Below are 21602 nucleotides of genomic sequence, written 5' to 3'. Positions count from 1 at the left end.
CCCGCGGGCGGACAATAGAAAAAAACGAAGCGCTGATAAGAAGCACCTGCGGGGACGAGCGGGAATCGATCCGCGCGGACGAGTGGTGACGCACTGGCTCGATACCGGCGCATAAATGAACTGTGTATGCTCAGCATAACATGACTATGTACTCTGTAAAGTGCTGCAGAAGATGTCAGTGCTATATAAATACATAATAATAATACGGTATGGCAGGACACTAGACTATGACTATGGCAGGATTAGATTGTGAGCTCCTCTGAGGGCAGTCAGTGACATGACTATGTACTCTGTAATGTACTGCAGAAGATGTCATTGCTATATAAATACATAATAATATGGTTGGACATTAGACTATGACTATGGTAGGGATTAGAGTGTGAGCTCCTCTGAGGGCAGTCAGTGACATGACTATGTACTCTGTAATGTGCTGCAGAAGATGTCAGTGCTATATAAATACATAATAATCGTATGGTAGGACATTAGACTATGACTATGACTCCAACCTTGTGGCAAGCCTTGGCGTACTAATCGATGGGGAATTGAGTTTCAGAAACCAAATTTCATCTGTAGTTAAATCTTCCTACTTTCATCTGAAGAACATTGCAAAGAGTAAACATCTGATTCCCCCAGAGGATCTTCCAACCCTAGTCCATGCCTTCATCACATCACGGCTGGACTACTGCAATGCCCTTTATGCTGGCCTCCCCAAAAAGGACCTGCGTCGCCTGCAATTAGTGCAGAATGCTGCTGCCAGATTGCTAACAAACCAGCCTCGCCACTGTCACATTACACCGATCCTTCGCTCACTGCACTGGCTACCAGTAGAATGGAGAATACTCTTCAAGATTGGACAGCTCACATTCAAATCCCTGTACAATCCCTGCCAAAAATCCACCGACTCCGACTCCTCAGTTTAGGATTCCACCGACTCCGACTCCACGACTCAGACTCCTCTAATTTGCATATTACAATCTTGTTGATTGAAAGTATGTAACATGAAATTTGTCTCTTAAAGGGACTCCGAGCTCACCCAAAAACAGAAAGTTGTACTCACCAGGGGCTTTCTCCAGCCCAGTGCTGGTTGGGAGGTCCCACGCCGGCGTCCTGGCTCCTCTCCTTCTCCCCGCTCCGGAATGGCTGACAGGCCGCAGCCTGGGCGACACTCGGCAGTACTTTCACGCCGGCCGCCGTGATGACGCGAGGCGGCCGGCGTGTGACGTCAGCCGCGTCATACGCGGAAGGAGCAGCCCGACACTCTGCCGAGTGTCGCCCGGGCTGCGGCCTGTCAGCCATTCCGGAGCGGGGAGAAGGAGAGGAGCCAGGACGCCGGCGTGGACCTCCCGACCAGCACTAGGCTGGAGAAAGCCCCTGGTGAGTACAACTTTCTTTTTTTGGGTGAGCTCGGAGTCCCTTTAACTGCCAACACTTAGGAATTTTAAAAGACAACTGATGTGAGAAGGATATGGAGACTGCCATATTTATTTCCTTTAGTCATAGACTAAAACTAGTCCTTGGTAAGAGTACTTGTAAAAGGTACAGACCGGAACAAAGAACATCTATCAGGCCATAGGCAATGTAACTGTGGGTACATGTAAGAGTGATGTGCAGGTACTCTGCAGGGGAATAAGGAGATTCTTCCTCTATTACACATTCTTCATGCACAATCTGAACCAGGTGTATGGGTGATAGACAACACCTCTGTGTTCAATGTGCACAACATTCTCAGTGGATTCCCTGCAGCTCTGTGGGGAGTGCATATGTAGAGTATAGTACTACTGTGTAACAAAGTAAACCTGAGACAGATGAAATTAAAGTTTTATACATACCTGGGGCTTCCTCCAGCCCCTTTCAGGCTAATCAGTCCCTCGCTGTCCTCCTCCGCCACCTGGATCTTCTGCTATGAGTCCAGGTACTTGAGCCAGTCTGGCGTAGTGCGCATGCACACACTCCGCCGCCTGGAGCATACTACACCTGCGCAGCACTGTTGCGCAGGTGCAGAGCGCTCCTGGCTGTGGAAGCGGCACGTGGCCGGACTGCGCTGACTGGCTGAATTACCAGGACTCATAGCAGAAGATCCAGGTGGTGGAGGTGGACAGCGAGGGACTGATTAGCCTGAAGGGGGCTGGAAGAAGCCCCAGGTATGTATAAAACTTTTTCCTTTCATCCTTCTCAGGTACCATTTAATTCGTAGTCACCAAACCAAATTTTAACAACATATCAAATTATTTGATTTCATGAGCAAAGAGAGTGCATACATTTGCATAAATCAGAATCAACGCAGAATTATTTACATCTCATTGACCATCTCTATTAGTGACACGGCTACACATCAGGCTTTATACTTACAGCATAGATGTTATTTCGTATATATAAGAGATTCCTGTGTACACATCATATATACAGTCACAATCAGATATGTATATCTGACTTTAAAAATACGGGGACTGCTTTATTGAAGCAGCACAAGTAACTCATTTTGATTGGTTTATTTCATTTTTGTGAACTAAGTACAGCTATTACTGTATGTATAAATTTTTATGATGACTATTATCTGAGAAATAGAACATTTTATCATATTTTCTATTTTAATTACAGTTTAAATTCATTAGGAGTCGGAGTCGGTGCATTTTTTTCCCGACTCCGACTCCAGGCACCCAAAATTGCCCCAACTCCGACTCCACAGCCCTGCAATCTGGGCCCTGGATACATGAAGGACCTGCTGAAGCTTCACCACACTTCTCACAACCTCAGATCAGCAAGTTCTATAAACTTGGTCACTCCCAGAGTGCACCTCAAAAAATCTGGAGATAGAGCCTTCTGTCATGCTGCCCCTACTCTTTGGAACTCCCTGCCACACCCAGTAAAGACAGCACCATCCCTGGAGCTATTCAAATCCAGACTGAAAAGCCACCTGTTTAGCCTGGCATTTCCAGACTTATAAAATTCTTCCTCTGTACTACGATGGTCAGAGCCATGCTTATGCGCTTTGAGTCCCATGGGAGAAACGCGCTTTACAAATGTTATTTGTTGTTGTTCTTATGGTAGGATTAGATTGTGAGCTCCTCTGAGGACAGTCAGTGACATGACTATGTATTCTGTAATGTGCTGAAGAAGATGTCAGTGCTATATAAATACATAATAATAGTATGGTAGGACATTAGACTATGACTATGGCAGGATTACAGTGTGATCTCCTCTGAGGACAGTCAGTGACATGACTATGTACTCTAATATAATATTAGTAAGCAATTTAGTAAAATCACACACACATTCCCCGTCACACTTATTGATGATTAATGACTGACGGTATTAGGGTGACAGTTCTGGGGCTGAGCTCTGTACAGAGTCTCTCTGAGTATCATCCACATGTAGCAGCTGACATCTGAGCTCAGCCCCCTCGGGGGTGGGGGGGGGAGGCACATGGAGGGCCCCGCGGATACGTTTTTAACTTGAGTGTGCACTGCTCCTATTTTTAACATTGGTATCCGTGGCTACGTTTTTCGTCCGGGACAAAAAACGTAGCTACGGATACGTTTTTAAAGCAAGTGTGAACCAGCCCTTACTCTATCTGCAGTGCAGTGAAATCTCATTACAGAACCACATCTGATAAGCAGGGCTGTACAAACCTAATGAAGTATCTGTAGCACCACCTGTTGGACACAGTCAGTAAATATTTATATTCATAAATAATGCTTCTTGTTTATCTGATTTATAACATTTATTTATTTACTTTAAAATGATTCCAGAACACGAGAAAAAGATATAGAAATAATTAGTTTCATGTGACATGTTTCTTATCACAGGCAGCTCATCACTGGAAGTAATACAGAGTATAGAGATTATTATCAGTGACAGTTAAAACAAATACAGTTATAATAATAATAATGTGACAATAAATGAGGATTTCAGGATATAATTATTCCGGACAGAAACCAGTAATTGTCCCTGGAAATCACAGACAGCTAGTAATTGCTGGCAAAACAATCAGCCAATCACAATCCTCTCCCTGTGATGTCACCAGTGGGCGGAGCTCTCACAGTCCCTGACTCCCCCCCAGATATCTTTATATAACCTTCCTCTACAAATATCCCAGCATGGAGGGGCTCAGTGAAGGTGGTAATAAATGTGTGGAGGTGTCTGATGGGGTCACACAGGGCATAAAAGGAGATCTCCCCAGCCTCATAATCCAGATATATCCTGACTCTATCACTGGGGATCCCATCAGGTAACTGAAGCATTTTCCTGTCATGTATCACTGCGTACAGATTACCATCCCTGCGCAAACACCAGGACTTGTTATTCAATCCAATTAGCGCCTCCTCCCTTTTTCTCCTGTCTATACTGGGGTAACACATCCCGACTACCCAGTTCTCTGATCCCCCAACATCCACTTCCCAGTAATGTCGCCCTGAGGAGAAACTCCGGCTGCTCAACACCTGAGGCCAATCCTGAAATCTCTTTGGTGTTTCTGGGCGGTTCTGCAGTGGGGACCAGGATGCAGTTTTCTTGTCATCTGATATATGCAGCCAATTACCAGCTGTGGTTACATCCAGTAATATGTCTGTCGGCTGTACAGAGATCCCCCCAGTTACCCAAGACATGATATCAGCCACTCCTGTGTGTAATGTGTGTGAGATGCCGGCCACATCTAGATCCCCTCCATCATGGAGCTGCTTATCATGTCCGTCCTCCGTGTCACACAAGTCACCTGTGTGTGATTCCTGTAAGACAGTCAGTGGATCAGTCATGTGACACAGCTCCTCAATGTGACGCATCTTCCTGGACAGCTCCTCCTTCTTTATCTCCAGCTGCTGAATGATGTCATCATAGGATTGTACCCGCCTTGTGATGTCACTCAGGACTCTCCTCTCCAGCTTCTCCAGCCGTCTCCTGAGGTCTTTGAACAGGGCAGTGACTCTCTCTGTTTCACCATCTGCTTTTTCTTGTGCTTTTCTCCTGCATTCCTCCAGATTCTGGACTCTTTTCTCAGCCTTCTCTGTCTCTGCCATCAGTGTCTGCAGATCATTCCTCAGCTTCTCCTTCTTCTTCTCAGAGGCCTCCTGTAGTGTCTCCACCTGATGTCCCCGATGTTCTCCATCCAGTCTGCAGGTTACACAGACATATGAGGCATCCTCAGTGCAGTAATACTCCAGGATCTTCTTATGGACGGAGCATTTTCTGGTCTCCGGGGAGGTGGTGGGGGCACATAAGACGTGTTCTGGTGCCTTGCTGTGGATTCTCAGGTGTTTATCACACAGAGAAGCGTCACAATGCAGACAGGACATAACAGCAGGTACAGGAGAGTCCACACAGTAAGTACAATGAACTCCGGCCTCCTCCTGATCTGGCTGAGTAGACAGGAAACGCTCTGCTATGTTTCTCAGAGCAATGTTCCTCTGTAGTCCAGGCCGCTCCTTGTACTTCTCTCTACATTCAGGACAGAAATAACCTGCAGACCCCTCCTGCGAGTCCAGCACACGATCAATACAGACCCGGCAGAAGTTGTGACCACATTTCAGGCTCACAGGATCTGTATAAATGGTCAGACAGACAGGACACTCCAGCTCCTCACTAAGAATAACAGACGCCATCGCTGACAGCAGGACAGGAAACAAAAGTGAAAGTCTCTGATTCTCGGAATCCAGAACAACCAGTTACTTATTATTTGCCTGGAGGAGGGGCAACAGCAAAGCTGATTGTACAGCACTAGCTTCCTGGTCTAAAATAAGGCACTGGCCCAGTGCACACCAAAAACCTCTAGAAGATCCGCAAAATGCTAGAGGTTTTTGAAACAGATTTCAGAGTGATTCCTAGGCATGTTAGAGAGGTTTTCTAAACAAGCCTACCGTTTTTTGGAGTGTTTTTGTGTAGCAGATTTCATATCTTTGGTTGTCACCTACAACCCACATACGCCCGGGTCTGAGAATCGCCAGATAACAAGGTTTTAATAAAGGTAACCCTTTGGGCCGCCGTTCCTGAAGAATTAGGTCTTAACTCAAAGTATGATAACACTACTTCTAAAATTTCGGAAGTCAGATCTGTGACCAGAAAATTTTTCAGGTACAGGCATACGTATGTCTGTGCTAAGAGGAGATCGCACATCCTTCACTGCCGTCTGGAGGGTTTGTAAAGATCCAGACAAAGCGTCCATTACCGTCTGGTGACTGCCCAGCACTATATTGATGTTTTCCACAGAAGTGGTAAGTGTGCCCAGACGGCTGGTGAGTGCGTCCATTTGCATTTTTTGGTCTGCCGTTCTGTAACGATCGGTGTAACACAGAGAGCATCTGATTATTGGTGATCTGCAGTATCACCAAAAATACAGATATATACCCGATTATTGATGATCTGCAGTATCACCGATAATCAGATATATTACTAACCTCTGGACACCTGAGAGATATGAGTGTTTGGTGTAACAGTAATACTTTGAGAACAATACCAGGAGGACAGGTACAAGGCAGTAAGGAATACTGCTAGAGTTAGTACCTTTCAGCAGCCTGAGAATCTCCCGCAGGGAGGAGTCAGACTGGGAGAGGGAAGGACCAGAGCGTGAGTGACACTAATAGGAGGATGTCACTGACTGATCTGTGAACTATCTCTTAACTGGGGAGATAGCTCTCAAGGTCGGACAAGCCAGGTCGGCAACACACGGACATACAAAGTACAAAGACAGGAGGCTGATTCGGTAATCCTAAGGCAAGCAGGGTTTGGCAACAGAGTATCAGATATAGCGAAGTACCAAATCAGTGAACAGAAGAGTGGTCAGGAAAGCAGAAAGTCATAACAGATAATAAACAATGCCTAGTCTTGGGTGTGAGCTCCGTGATCATCAACACCCTGGAACTAGTCTGAAGTATAACAGAATGGTAACACAGATTCCTAATCTGGGGTGTGAGGTCCTTGATCATCAACACCCTGGAACTAGTCTGAAGTATAACAGAATGGTAACACAGATTCCTAATCTGGGGTGTGAGGTCCTTGATCATCAACACCCTGGAACTAGTCTGAGGTATAACAGAATGATAACACAGATTCCTATCTTGGGTGTGAGGTCTTTGATCATCAACACCCTGGAACTAGTCTGAAGTATAACAGAAAGATAACACAGATTCCTAATCTTGGGTGTGAGGTCCTTGATCATCAACACCCTGGAACTAGTCTGAAGTATAACAGAATGATAACACAGATTCCTAATCTTGGGTGTGAGGTCCTTGATCATCAACACCCTGGAACTAGTCTGAAGTATAACAGAAAGATAACACAGATTCCTAATCTTGGGTGTGAGGTCCTTGATCATCAACACCCTGGAACTAGTCTGAAGTATAACAGAAAGATAACACAGATTCTGACAATAAGGTCTGAGTGCTTCCACGTAGTGATCGCAACGGCAGACAACCAGCGAATGACCAGCACCCAGTATATATAGTCCAGCGCTCTCCAGCGCCTCCCCTAAGTGCTGGACCAATGGGAACTGGTACAATCGTCAGCTGACCAGCTTGGTCAGCTGACTCCCTTCTGGCTGTCATAAAAGTTCTGCCTCTCAGCACGCACGCGCGTCCTTCTGAACCTGTGTGGACTATCAGTCCCAGCCACACCAGACATGTCTTGTGTACCACCCGCCTCGCTGGACGCGGAGCCCACCGCACCGCTATCAAGGCATGCGGCGGTTTCTCCATGTTCAGCCATACTGGCAGATGTAGGCCTACGCGTGCAAACCGCCGCGCTGGACGCGGAATCCGCCGCCTTGCTCTGAGCGCACGCGGCGGCTTTTCCGCGTTTTCTCACACCACCTTTTCCGACAAGCATATTCTCTAGCTTAGGCCATGCACCCACTAAATAACCTAATTACGCACTGCCTGTACATCTACTGTATACTTCCCCACCTCTTGTTTCCACCCCATTCCTTTAGATTGTAAGCTCGCAAGGGCAGGGCTCTCACCCTTTTGTGTCATGGACTGTTATTAATTTAATTGCTTGCACACTGTTAGACATTTATACATTTTAGTCATCATGTTAAATCAAATTGTAATCAGCAGTTCTGTATCTTGTATCAGTGTTCATATTTGATGTATATCATTGTCTGTATCATTATGTATCCCTTGCTTGTTTTCTTACATTGTACAGCGCCATGGAATATGTTGGCGCTTTATAAATAAATAATAATAATGTGTACAGAACGTAAAGGGACCCTGAGCAGACGCCATGGGTATGCATACCCACGGCTATTTGGTTCATAGAAGACACTTACCAGCCCTTTAGGTAAGCACTCCTGCTCCCGGGCTGGCCGCTATCCATTACATGGGATCGGCAAATCTGGCAAAGTTGTGCTGTGACTACGGAATAGGAAGCCTGGTGGTCCTCTCTGCGGGTGCGCAGGATTCCTGGCTTCTTCCTCCCCTCCGTGTGTGAACTGCAAAATGACATGCGGCAGAGGGAGGGGGAAGAAGCCTGTGAGAGAGGACGCAAACGCTTCCTATTCCGGGGTCAGAGTGCGACTTGTGTCAGTCGCCAATCCCATGTAATGGATAGCGGCCAGCCCGGCAGCAGGAGCGCTTACCTAAGGGACCAGGAAGTGCCTTCTCTTAACCAAGTAGCCAATGGTATGCTTATATGCACAGCCGTCTCACCCATCAGGCAACTCTAAATTATTGCCTGGAGCGCCACAGGCGGAGAGAGCGCAAAACCACCGCTACTGCAGTGTGTTTTTTATTTATTTACATTCATGCCTGCCCTACTCAGTGCCCGAGTGCTGCCTCTGGTACCGCCCCCTCTCCTCTCATTCAGAGCGAGCAGCCACACAGATTTGATCCAGCAGATCGAAGATGCTGCTTTGCTCCGCCCCTTCCTGCCTCTCTCTACTGTGCTTGACACAGTTTGAAAAAGAAAGCGGCAAGCAGGAATGAAGAGGCCAGAGAGCGGAGGAAGAAGGAGGCAGAGCTGATCCGTGATGCAGAGCCTCCAGAGGTATATGCTGCTGGAGATGATGGGGACTCGGAGGCTCATCTATGCTGGCTGCCTAAGTGATCTTAAAAGTGGGCCACTTTTGGTAAGCAGAACTGGCGCTGCGGGATGAACCGCAGCAAGCAAATGGCTACATTTGGGAGAGGGCAGCAAGCAAATGGCTACATCAAACCCTGCAAGGGCACAGACTGCGGGCAGCACACAGTAAGTAATTACTGGCATCTTTCACGTTGCCCCTACTGATCTATCCCAGCTGCCAATCCCCATCATCAGAGAGAGAGACACAAGGCTCACTGCAAAGTTACTTCCTGCCTGCGTGATGGAGCTAATTGTTTCTCCTCTGCACTGTGATGCAGGCTGGGTGTCTGCTGGGCTCTTTCAGGGATCAGTGAAGGATGGGTATGGCTTCTGCTGTGTGATGCAGGCTGGATGTCTGCTGGGCTCTTTCAGGGATCAGTGAAGGATGGGTATGGCTTCTGCTGTGTGATGCAGGCTGGGTGTCTGCTGGGCTCTTTCAGGGATCAGTGAAGGATGGGCATGGCTTCTGCAGAGACGTTTCTGACAGGAGTTTATCTCCTGTACTGTGGTGTCGGGTGTCACAGGAGCTGGATGACTGTCCGTGCAGGATCAGCAGAGGGATGTCCTCATGTGTAAATGTATGCTGCAACCCCGGCTGTGCCCTGAATTTCACAAGTATAGCACATGAATATAATATGATGTCTAATGAATGTTTGTGTTGATGTAGCAGTCTGTATATTTAGCACTGATTTTGGTTACATGCTTAAAGTGTACCTGAGACAGTACACTCACTGTGCCCTATTTATACTTACCTGGGACTTCCTTCAGCCCCATGAGGGCTATAGGCGCCCTCACCATCCTCCCTAGTCGCTCTGTTGTCGCCTTCTGTATTTTCTTAAGTCATGGCCAGTCGTGGTGTTCTGCACATGCCCAGTCACGAGTGTGCCCCATTCTTCACCCAAGCGCAAAATACTCCCAGCCACGGCAACGTGTGACCAAGCTGCACATGCACAGAGCACTGCAACTGAAAAAGATACATGAGGCGATGCTGGGACGAAGGAGTGGTTGATATGGACGACGAGGAAGCTGGCGGTCCTTATGGGGTGGGAGGAAACCTAAAGTATAAATTAGGCACAGTGAACTGTCTGAGGTCCACTTTAACAGCTGAGTGTCAGTGCCTGAAATGATAGAATGCAATAATTATCAATTTGCTGTGAATGCTTGAGCTTTCTAAGCTACACATAACTGTATTAAAAGTAAAGATAATCATTCCTTTGGTATGTAAAGAATGAGACTGTGTTGTTGGATGTAACATCATGCATACCTTGACGCCAGGAAACTGTACAGGAATGGGAGGAAGGCATACGCAGCATGTAAGAATGGGGCGTGTCTAAAAGTGTGGCAGGGGCATTTCTTAGTGTCCCTCTTTCCAGGCTCCAAAAGTTGGGAGGTATGACGTGTGTGCAGCCAGCGTGTGACGCACCAGGCATTCGGGTGCCACCGCTGGCTTCAGACAGGAGACTGTGCTTCCTTGACGTGCCCCCCTGGCCCCATTCGCTTGTTTGTTGTGTGTCTCCCTCAGAGCTCCAGAGGCACAGCAGGCAGCAGGTAGTCCAGCACACCCTGTGTGTGTGGGAATAATGACTGGTGCTGTGTGGGGTGGGGGCGCCCTGGGAGGGGGGGGGGGCGCCAAAGGTTTTCTTGCCTGGAGTGACAAAATGGCTAGAAACGCCCCTGCTTATATGCATACCCAGGGCCGGCCCGCTCATGAGGCGGGGTGAAACATTTGCCTCAGGCGGCAGATGTGGGGGAGCGGCACCCGGCCGTCCATGCATGCTGGGCCGGCCGGCCCGCCCGCCCGCCGAGCTGGAGGGGTAGCTGGCAGAAAGGGGGTATTGGGCCTAGCGGTGGGGAGGGGGGTCGGACCCCCCCCTCCCTCGCCTGGGTCCCCCGATCTGCGCTCCTCCTCCAGCGTTACTAGCCTGCATATAATGAAGAGGCAACGGGCGGGGGAATCACTCACCTCTTCCGCGTTCCATCGTGGCTCCACTGACGTCACTTCCGGCAATGCCGCCCACTGTATTGTAAGTGGACGGCCTTGCAGGAAGTGACGTCAGTGGAACGCACGATGGAACGCGGAAGAGGTGAGTGATTCCCCCGCCCGTTGCCTCTTCATTATATGCAGGCTAGTAACGCTGGAGGAGGAGCGCAGATCGGGGGACCCAGGCGAGGGAGGGGGGGGGGGTCCGACCCCCCTCCCCACCGCTAGGCCCAATACCCCCTTTCTGCCAGCTACCCCTCCAGCTTGGCGCCCCCCTCCCCCGCGGGGGGGGGGGGAGGGCGGCGGCGATTTTTTTCTCATTTTGCCTCAGGCGGCAAAAAGTCTAGGGCCGGCCCTGTGCATACCCACAGCGTCTGCTCAGGGTCCCAAGCCCAGAACACGCATCCAATTTTGATTGGATCACCTCCAACAGATTTTATATACTATCAGAGTTCTCCCCAGACTGTTTTAGCTGGGTGCTCCACCCAGCTAGTTTTGGTGAGCACCCGCTGTCATCAGCTCACCTCCTCCTATTTTGTAAGCAGACAAAAGCACCTGCCCTGCATTCGCTCATCTCGCCCCACCCGGCTACTTTTTCATGCCACCCGGCTACTATTTCATTCCACCCAGCTGGAAAAAAATTCTGGGGAGAACACTGACTATGAACAGACTGTTTAGGTAAGCTACTACCTAGAGGTGGTAAAATTGGCCAAAGAAAGACTACTCTGCAAAAGCGCTGTAGACGAGGTCAGGGATATATATATATATATACACAAGGTGAAGGTGATGCTGAAAGCCAATAATGATGGGTATATGGCAGGATCCCCTAACATACTGTCTCATAGAACTCACTTGGACCACTGGCTGTACTGTTATGTCATTGCAGGTTATTTCAGACATGACTTTGGTGAAGGATTGTCCTCCTGCACTCACAGATGCTCCTGTCCTGTACCTTGGATCGCCTTTGTATTGCTTTCTTTGCTGATGCTGACAGAGCGTGATGCACAGCCAGACACTGGTCCAGACATATCTTGGCATCTATTCTCGCACCCTCCAGCCTTTCAGCGCCGCCACTGTCGCAGCCAGCTAGTACGGCTGCTGACTACACCTCCCAGAGTGCCCCACGTTAGAAGTGGGCGTGGCTGGACGGCAGCGCGGGAAGTTCGTAGGATCAGCTGGAAGATCTCTACGGCACCATGACGGGAAGTTCAGAGGGCCATAGTCAGCAGCAGCCCCTCCAGGTGACTGCCAGTGTCGCAGCGCTATAGTGATCGGGAATCTCTGCTTGGGGTTATGGATATGTAATGTGGATATGGGGGAGTTACAGAGAGTGCGTCACGAACGCCTGCCTGGGATACAGGGATGCACAAAGGGTGTGTTGTCACAGAATTAGCCAAAAAGTGTGTAAGGAGGTGCAGAGAGTGCCTTAATGGTTTATAGGAGTGCCTTAATGGGTTGTAGGGGGGCAGAGAGTGCCTGCATGGGGTGCCTGAATGGGTTTACAGGGGTGTATAGAGTGCCTGAATGGCCTGGAGAGATTGACTGTGGAGTTGCAGATTGTGCTTGAATGGGTTTCAGAGGTGCAGAGAGTGCTTGCATGGGTTTCAGAGGTGCAGAGAGTGCTTGCATGGGTTTCAGAGGTGCAGAGAGTGCTTGCATGGGTTTCAGAGGTGCAGAGAGTGCTTGAATGGGTTTCAGAGGTGCAGAGAGTGCTTGAATGGGCTGTGGGGGTGCAGAGAGTGCCTGAAAGGGGTGCAGAGAGTGCCTGAAAGGGTTGCAGGGGTTCAGAGAGTGCCAGAAAGAGGTGCAGGGGTGCAAAAAGTGCCTGAATGGGTTGCAGTGGTGCAGAGAGTTTCCAAAGGGGCTGCAGGGGTCCAGGGAGTGCCTAATTGGGATGCAGAGAGTGCCCAAATGGGTTACAAGGGAGCAGAGTTCCTAAAAAGGTTACAGGAGTGCAGAAAGTGCCTGAATGCATTTCAGGGGTGCAGCGAGTGCTTGAATGGGTTACAAGTGTGCAGAAAGTGCCTGAATGCATTTCAGGGGTGCAGCGAGTGCTTGAATGGGTTACAAGTGTGCAGCAAGTGCCTGAATGGGGTGCAGCGAGTGCCTGAATGCTTTCAGGGGTGCAGCGAGTGGCTGGATGCTTGCAAGGGTGCAGCGAGTGGCCGGATGCTGGCAGGAGTGTGCAGCGAGTGGCCGGATGCTGGCAGGGATGCAGCGAGTGGCCGGATGCTGGCAGGGATGCAGCGAGTGGCCGGATGCTGGCAGGGGTGCTGCGAGTGGCCGGATGCTGGCAGGGGTGCAGCGAGTGGCCGGATGCTGGCAGGGGTGCAGCGAGTGGCCGGATGCTGGCAGGGGTGCAGCGAGTGGCCGGATGCTGGCAGGGGTGCAGCGAGTGGCCGGATGCTGGCAGGGGTGCAGCGAGTGGCCGGATGCTGGCAGGGGTGCAGCGAGTGGCCGGATGCTGGCAGGGGTGCAGCGAGTGGCCGGATGCTGGCAGGGGTGCAGCGAGTGGCCTTTTGCTGGCAGAGGTGCAGCGAGTGCCTGAATTGGCTACTGGGGTGCTGAAAGTTTTTAATGGGGTGGAAAGAATGAGAGGGTTACAGGGTAGCTGAAAGTATGTAGAGGGATGTGAAGAGTGTCAGATTTTATGTACAAGTTTTAAGCATGCCATACACTGGCAGACCTTCTTCTGACAGTGCTCTAAAGATTAAGGGAACCTAAACTGAGAAGTTTATGGATTTTTCTTTTAAAAATAATACCAGTTGCCTGACTCTCCTGCTGATCCTGTGTCTATACTACTTTTAGCCACAGCCACTGAACAAGCATACAGATCAGGTGCTGTGACTGAAGTCAGACTGGATTAGCTGCATGCTTGTTTCAGGAATGTGATTCAGCCACTACTGCAGCAAAAGAGATCATCAGGAGTGCCAGTGGTATTGTTTAAAAGGAAACATCTATATCCCTCTCAGTTAAGGTTCCCTTTAAAAGATTAAATATCGATATTTCAAATCAAGGTGCTGTGTGTGGCAGCAGATGTCGATCAGAAAGGCATCTATTGCCGCTACACACAGCACCTTGATATTTCATAGGTTGAAATCCATTAAAAATGAATTACTGCCGCTCACCCTGGTATCCAAACCCCTTTTGCTAGTTCTGCTCTGCCTGGGGCCCCATGCAGAGTATTAGCGCAGCAAAGTGCTCAGACACCCTCCTCTCCGGCTGTCATGCTTACTTCTCTGTGCTGCCATCATCTCTTGGTGCCCATAGTGACTCGCTGACAGCATGTGCTGTGTTAATAATCTGCAGAGGGCCTTGAGGAAGCGGCATTGGCAATGGGATGCAATTCCCGCTCTAGGGACCCCTCTGCATAGGTACCGCCACACCCCCATTATGCCCCGCCCCTAATCGACCACTAAAAAAAGTCCTGCCCAATTGGAAGTGTCAGTCGATTTGTGCTAGAAATCAATAAAAATTGCGATTGGGTGGCATGTTGTGGCATCAATCTTTGACAGATTCTAATTCTATCACAGTGATCAAATCTGCCGAGGGATGTCTTACAGTGTATGGGCACTTTTAGGGTTTATTTCCACTGCTCACGATTAAGTCTGCTTTCTGGAATGAAAAGATCTTCCAAACTGTGCAGAGACAGATTGCAGATTGCTGTTTAAAAACAAGCTACCATTGACTTGCATTAAAATCGTGGCAAAACCTGATTTTTTTTTTTAAATTGCGTTTGTGACCATTTTGCTGCCATTTTGATGCAATTCAGTGGGAGCGTTTTTTATTAAAAAATGAAAACGGGTTGGAAATCGCTCTGCAGTGTCTCTGCCCTTAAAGGAATTGTCAGGCAAAAAAAAAAATATTTGTTTCTCTTACCTGGGGCTTCTACCAGCCCCCGGCAGCAATCCTGTGCCCTTGTAGTCACTCACTGCTGCTCAAGTCCCTCGCTGCCAGCTAGTGTAGTTTTTGCCGACCTCGGGTAGGCGGGCCGCATTGCGTAAATTTTTATGCATTCCCGCTGGTGCAGGAACATTAACACATACATTTTGTAGCGGTGCAATGCAAAAATCTTTTAGCGGTGCAACATTTAACTTCTAACGCTAAAAATGTATCTGTTAATGTTCCTGCACCAGCGGGAATGCGTAAAAATGGACACAATGGCGGCCACCGTCCCCCGAGGTTGGCAAAAACGAAACTAGCTGGCGGCGGGGGACTGGAGCAGCAGTGAGTGACTACGAGGGCACAGGATGGCTGCAAGGGGCTGGATCCAGCTGAGTGGTAACAAAGATTGATTGTCTTTGGGATCTGCTGTTAAAGTGGACCTGAACGTTTACATAGGAGAGAAGGAAAACCTAGAGAAATGCACTCCCTGTGTATTCAGCGAGTTTAGCCTGTCTAATTCCCTCTCATCACGACTGTAATTTAATCTCTGAGCTGTGGTAACTGGCTGCCTCGGCAGAGCAGGTAATTTGTAAACACAGGATGTTAACAATATGTCTGCCTCTATGAAAGCGGGAAGTAGACACACTGTAGATTTATTGCAGGATTTGTATCTGCTGTAACAAGGAAATGTTTTTCTGTAAAGGTTATTATGCTGTTGCTTTATCTTTTAGAGCAGAGAGGAAGTTCAGAGTTCAGGTCCGCTTTAAGCTCTGTACCCACGCTACTCAGGGTGCTGATAACTACCGGCTCTGCTTAGAATCCAGCATGCGTATGGTAATGAGTCGGTTAAAAAGGGCACCAAGATATGGGCGCCGCCATAGGTCGTAATGGGAAGTACAGGTAATTTGGGTGCTGGCAAAAGATGGAAACCAAATGACGCTAAAAATGTAGTTCGTCCGCCAGCGATAGCTGGAAGCTGAATTGGGTCGTATCTCCACTGAACGGCGATTTGGAGGGGGAGTAGTGATTAGCGTCGCCGGGAAATATTCCACAGGAAGGTGACCCTTTTTCAGCTTCACCCTGCGCCCAAATTTCCTGACACCTTCATTACATGTACGCATATGGTACCCCCGGCCCCTCTCAGCCACGTCCTGACGGATCACTTTGGATGGGCAATGGTGGAGAGCATTGTTGTACCCACTTATAACAACAATGCCGATAAACGTACAGGAAAATACAATATGCCACACGGGAGTCAATATTGGCTCAAGATTCCTAAATGGTACAGGAGTGGTGGTAGGTGTGGCCACGCATGTATTACATAAGTCGTGTAGACTGTATATATAAAACAATTAATTAAAAATAGAAATTTAAACAACCTGAGGTTCCCTGCACCCTGCAAATCAGATTTGCGATTCCGATTTGCAATTCCGATTCTCCCTGAATGCAATCAAAAGAAAAACAGAGGAAAAACGCAGAATGCAGTAACGATTACAAATCGGAATCGCATGCAGTGTGCAGGGAGCCTAATACAGTTTTTTAATTGTCTAGGCGGGTATCATTGCTTATCCCCCACACACACACACACACACACACACACACACACACACACACACACACACACACACACACACACACACACACACACACACACACACACACACACACACACACACACACACACACACACACACACACACACACCGCTAGTAGCTGCGTGGCTGAGGGCACAGTGAGTGGGGTGTAGTGGGCCCTAAATCCTATGCCAATGAGTATAGGTGTTTGCGCAACAGTATGCGTTCTTGGCGGTGGTGTGAGCGGTAAGTGATCTGACCAAATAGTGACAGAGCGTTAGGTTGAAATCAAGACCGATAGTGTTTGTACAAAAATCGGTCTGCTTTCCCATCTACAGTCAGAAATGGCTGACTAGCACACCAAAAGATCTCAGCTGAGCTGGGCGTATGTACAAGGATTAGGGAGTGCAATACATAATTACAGTGCTAAACCGTGCTCGACATGTTTCATCTTAGTTAGATTTCGTCAGGAGCTAAATAACGTGCAGAAAATAATAGCGAACCCCCCCACCACAGCAACACCCGAGCAGCATAACGCTCAAGTCAGAGCTCTAGGTTTTAGGGCTGGCTACACCCCACTCACTGTGCACTCAGCTACACAGCTACTAGCGGTGTGTGTGTGTGTGTGTGTGTGTGTGTGTGTGTGTACATACGTACGTGGGGGGGGGGGGGAATAAGCAATGACACCCGCCTAGACAATGAAAAAACTGTATTAGGTTGTTTAAATGTCTTTTTAATTGTTTTATATATACAGTCTATACGTCTTATGTAATACATGCGTGGCAAAACCTACCACCACTCCTGTACCATTTAGGAATCTTGAGCCAATATTGTACCCACTTACCCTGCCTGCTGTTCCATATCACACCCTGCAATGTAGCCTGAGGTGTACCTATGAATTGTCCGCCGGGAGATTTGGGGGCAGGGTACAGCCAATATATGGCTCATCCTGCTTGTGCACAAGTCCCGGCAGTGTTGGTTACTATCCCCCCTCCAGGCCTCCATGAATGGTGAAGGAATGATGTAATTCAGCTTCCAGCTATTTCTGCTGACCGAATTACAGTGTTTTTGTAGTAATTTGTTCTCTGCCTTTTGACTGCGCTCAAATTACTCATTACGGCTTATGGTGGCGCTTGCTGCGCCCAAATCCCCGGAGCTGTTTTTACAGCACATGCCCATCAGGGGACAATGTACAGGGCTTAAAGGGAAGGTCAGAGCAATGTAAAAATAGAAAAATCCACTTACCTGTGGCTTCCTCTAGTCCCTGGCAGCCGTCCTGTGTCCGCGCCGCAGCTCTGGTGGCTTCCTGTCCCCTCTGGGGGAGATGCCGACCTCGCCAGGTTGGCTTCCTGGTCGGCTTTTTCTGCGCTTCAGCATGCGTCTCACTGGTCGCGCTGACATCATCTGGACTGTACTGCGCAGGCGCAGAACTACTGAGAGCCGCTCACGCAGGCGTAGTGGACATCCTGCGCCGGAGGGGACCCCGGGCCACCGGCTGTGAGCTGAGCTGCGGCGAGGGCACAGGACAGCTGGCAGGGGCTGGAGGAATTCCCAGGTAAGTGGATTTTTTATTTTTAAAGTACCTGGATGCATTCTTTAAGTACTGGACTCCCTGACAAGAGAATATTTAAGCCCAAAAAAACAAAAAAAAAAAGTTTTTCATGGTGGCTTTTTACAGCCCCTGTAGTCATTCTGTGCCCACGCTGTACTTCTGCAACTCTCCAGCAAGCAGTGGCCAGTCAGAGCCCCAAAGCCACGCCTACCATGACCGCGCCTCCGTTGCTGGGAGCGTTTTGCACATTTGCAGTAGCGATTTTCCTGTACAAAATGCTGCCATGCACAGGGACGTGACGAGGAGGCACATAGCTGGACAGCTTTCAGGGGGTCAGCTCTGCTGGCTGGAGGGTCTTGGAAGGACTGCACGGGCACAGGATGCATGCAGGGGGCTGGAAGAAGCCCCAGGTAAGGAAAAAAGGTTTTTTTCCCCTTACTGCAGATTTAGGACCCCTATCGCGAAAATCATAACATTTAAAACATGTAAACACATACAAATAAGTGTTTTTCTTCCAGATTAAAATGAGACGTGAATTACTTCAAAAGCAATGAGGCCTCATTCACACCTGAAATCAAAAACGCAAGTGAGCTTTTTTGCCTCCCCTCCGGCCCTCCACTGCGCGGTGCATTTCTGGTTCCAAACGCTTTTCCAGAGCGGTTTCGTAATTCACTCCCTGACGCAAGTCAGGAGGTGAACTCTTTGACCCGGAAAATAATAAATACAATGTATGTATTCTTAAAAACACTCACGCAATCGCTGCACAAAGCGATTTTGTGAGTGTTTTGCGTTTTTCCTATACCTTCCATTGAGGCAAAATCGCCTCAAATGGTACAGGCAGCACTGTGCTGAGCGGAGAGCAAACGAACCGCTCAGCTGTGAACTCTCTTATAGGGAATCCTGGCACAAACGATTTTAGGGTGATTTTGAAAATCGCCTGCGCTTGAAAAAAGGGCAAAAACACCCTTAGGCTCCCTGCACACTGCATGCGATTCAGATTCCGATTTTAATCAGTTTTTACATCCGATTCCAATTTTTAACCACCTGAGCGGTCTGGACGAGCTGAGCTCGTCCAACACCGCCAAAGGTCGCCGCTCAGGCCCTGCTGGGCCGATTTTAATCAAATAAAAAGCAGCACACGCAGCCGGCACTTTGCCAGCCGCGTGTGCTGCCTGATCGCCGCCGCTCTGCGGCGATTCGCCGCGAGCAGCGGCGAAAGAGGGCCCCCCTAGCCGCCTGAGCCCTGCGCAGCCGGAACAAAAAGTTCCGGCCAGCGCTAAGGGCTGGATCGGAGGCGGCTGACGTCAGGACGTCGGCTGACGTCGATGACGTCACTCCGCTCGTCGCTATGGCGACGATATAAGCAAAACAAGGAAGGCCGCTCATTGCGGCCTTCCTTGTTTATTCTGGGCGCCGGAGGCGATCGGAAGATCGCCTCCGGAGCGCCCTCTAGTGGGCTTTCATGCAGCCAACTTTCAGTTGGCTGCATGAAATAGTTTTTTTTTTATTTGAAAAAAACCCTCCCGCAGCCACCCTGGCGATTTAATCAGAACGCCAGGGTGGTTAATGGTTGCTGCATGCTGCGTTTTTTTCCTCAGTTTGTCTGTTGATTGTATTCAGGGATAATCGGAACTGCAAATCTGAATCGGAAACGGAATCACAAAACGGATTTGCAGTGTGCAGGGAGCCTTAGTGTGAACGAGCACTTAGTGAATGGCAGTTGCTCTGCCCAACTGCCAAAAAGTGTGCAGCAGCCAGGGAGGTTGGCCAGCATCTGTGTATAAATCATTTTCAAAATGTCTTTATAGAGAATAAAAGTATTTATAAAGAATAAAAGGCTTGCCGAAAATCCCCCATGAAGATATGGACTAGTTCAAAACCTGTCGGTTCTGTCAGATTTCTACTGCCTACTCTTGACGACAACAACAACATAGGAGGAAAGATTCAGTGCCATTCACCCCTTATCTATTAAAGGGGGACTTCAGCCTAAACAAACATACTGTCATCAAGTTACATTAGTTATGTTAATTAGAATAGATAGGTAATATAATATCGTACCCACCCTGTTTTAAAAGAACAGGCAAATGTTTGTGATTCATGGGGGCTGCCATCTTTGTCATGGGGGCATCCATCTTTTTTGTTGAAAGGAGGTGACAAGGAGCAGGAGACACAGTTCCAACTGTCCTGTGTCCTGATCACCCCTCCCAGCTGCACACGCTAGGCTTCAAATGTCAAATTCAAAATGTAAAAAAAAAAAAAAATTACAACAAAACAGCAGAAAGAGGAGAACAAAAACAGAAATCCCATCATGCTTTGCACAGCTTGAGGGTAAAAAAGCCTGGGCAGTTTTCTTCTGTGCAGCTAAAAATGAGGCTTGGATAAGAGAAACAAAGTTCTTATGCCGTGAAACTGTTAAAGAAACACCAGGCCTTTTCAGTGCTGCCGAGTCGATTTTTAGTCCGGAGGTTCACTTTAAGGATCCTTTTATGTTCGATTTTCCAGAGAAGATGGTCTTTCCTCACCATCCAGTGTATTTTCCAAAGATTTGTTCCACTTTTTATCATATTCAGGAGATAGTTTTTCCTTTTGCCAAAATCTAAGAATAAGGAAAAAGGCATTTCATTTACTAGATGCGAGGTAACATTACATATTTGGCAAGATCTCACTTTTAAGGGAAGTCAAATCGTCCTTTTCCAACCTTTGGCATACCCACTCGAGGTCCGCAGGTTTCCAAATCCTCCATTGCATGATGAAATAGAGACACTATTCATTGCTATTGATTCCGGTACTCCACATCCTAAGGAAATAAAACCCCACCCTTTCAGATTCTTCACTTCTTCCTAGGCTTAAAGGCACACTTAAGCCAGGAATTAAAAAATCAGTTTTACTTGCCTGGAGCTTCTACCAGCCCCCTGCAGCCGTCCCGTGCAGTCGCTCACAAAGCCTCCGGTCCCCCGCCGCCAGCTAGTTTAGTTTTCACTGACAGGCCTGGCCACGTGTATCCTTCTTCTTGTTACCGTATGCAATAGCGTCCTGCGCCTATAAGCCTGCCGACAGCGAAAACAAAACTAGCTGGTGGCAGGGGACTGGAGGCTCCGTGAGTGACTGCGAAGGCACCGGACAGCTGCAGGGGGCTGGTAGAGGCATCTCTGTAAGGGTGGCCATACATCTCTCGACTTGGTGGCCGATGAAACATCTGATTTGAGAATCATTATTTAATCTGATGCAAATCGATGCCGCCAAGAGCATGCCGATGAACAATGCGTCTAATTTTGGGCCAAAATTGGTTGCATGTATTGTTTGGACTTGCTCCAAGATGTTGAGCGGTTGATCGGGTACGCAGCGATAACAGTGAGCCATATTAGGTCGAACAAGGAATGTGTCAAAACCCTGTGCTGAACCCACTACTGTCAGATGTGCTTGCCCGGTGCGCTACTTTACCTATCCATGTCCGTTACTGGATCCGGACCCCCCTGTGCTGTACCCACTACTGTCAGATGTGCCTGCCCAGTGCGCTACTTTACCTGTCCATGTCCGTTACTGGATCCGGAACCCCCTGTGCTGT

General features: G+C 48.6%; 2 protein-coding genes across 7 annotated transcripts in view; one reads left to right on the top strand and one right to left on the bottom strand.

The window, feature by feature from the left end:
- Window positions 1-3751: 3751 nt before the first annotated feature.
- On the bottom strand, window positions 3752-5600 carry LOC137531592 (E3 ubiquitin-protein ligase TRIM11-like). Its single transcript, XM_068251538.1, has one exon. The coding sequence runs from the start codon at window positions 5592-5594 to the stop codon at window positions 3996-3998; it is 1599 nt and encodes a 532-aa protein (XP_068107639.1). The 5' UTR covers window positions 5595-5600; the 3' UTR covers window positions 3752-3995.
- A 6566-nt stretch (window positions 5601-12166) lies between these two features.
- Window positions 12167-21602, top strand: part of RAD18 (RAD18 E3 ubiquitin protein ligase) — a 618600-nt gene continuing 609164 nt past the window's right edge. For 3 of the 6 annotated variants that reach the window (XM_068252778.1, XM_068252782.1, XM_068252781.1), the window contains exon 1: window positions 12303-12399. In XM_068252778.1, coding sequence (XP_068108879.1) covers window positions 12331-12399 — 69 coding nt within the window. In that variant the 5' untranslated portion in view covers window positions 12303-12330. Of the gene's footprint in view, window positions 12268-12302; window positions 12400-21602 lie in introns of those variants that run through there. The other 3 variants (XM_068252780.1, XM_068252783.1, XM_068252779.1) reach the window with 2 other exon arrangements.

The sequence above is a fragment of the Hyperolius riggenbachi genome, chromosome 9, assembly GCF_040937935.1.
Source record: "Hyperolius riggenbachi isolate aHypRig1 chromosome 9, aHypRig1.pri, whole genome shotgun sequence".
In the NCBI taxonomy this organism is placed as follows: Eukaryota; Metazoa; Chordata; class Amphibia; order Anura; family Hyperoliidae; genus Hyperolius; species Hyperolius riggenbachi.
Note: the sequence above shows the minus strand (reverse complement) of the source record. Positions and strands in the feature narration are given on the sequence as shown.

Excerpts from the sequence above, each read along its gene's own strand:
- LOC137531592 (XM_068251538.1), bottom strand. The coding sequence starts at position 5,594 with ATGGCGTCTGTTATTCTTAGTGAGGAGCTGGAGTGTCCTGTCTGTCTG.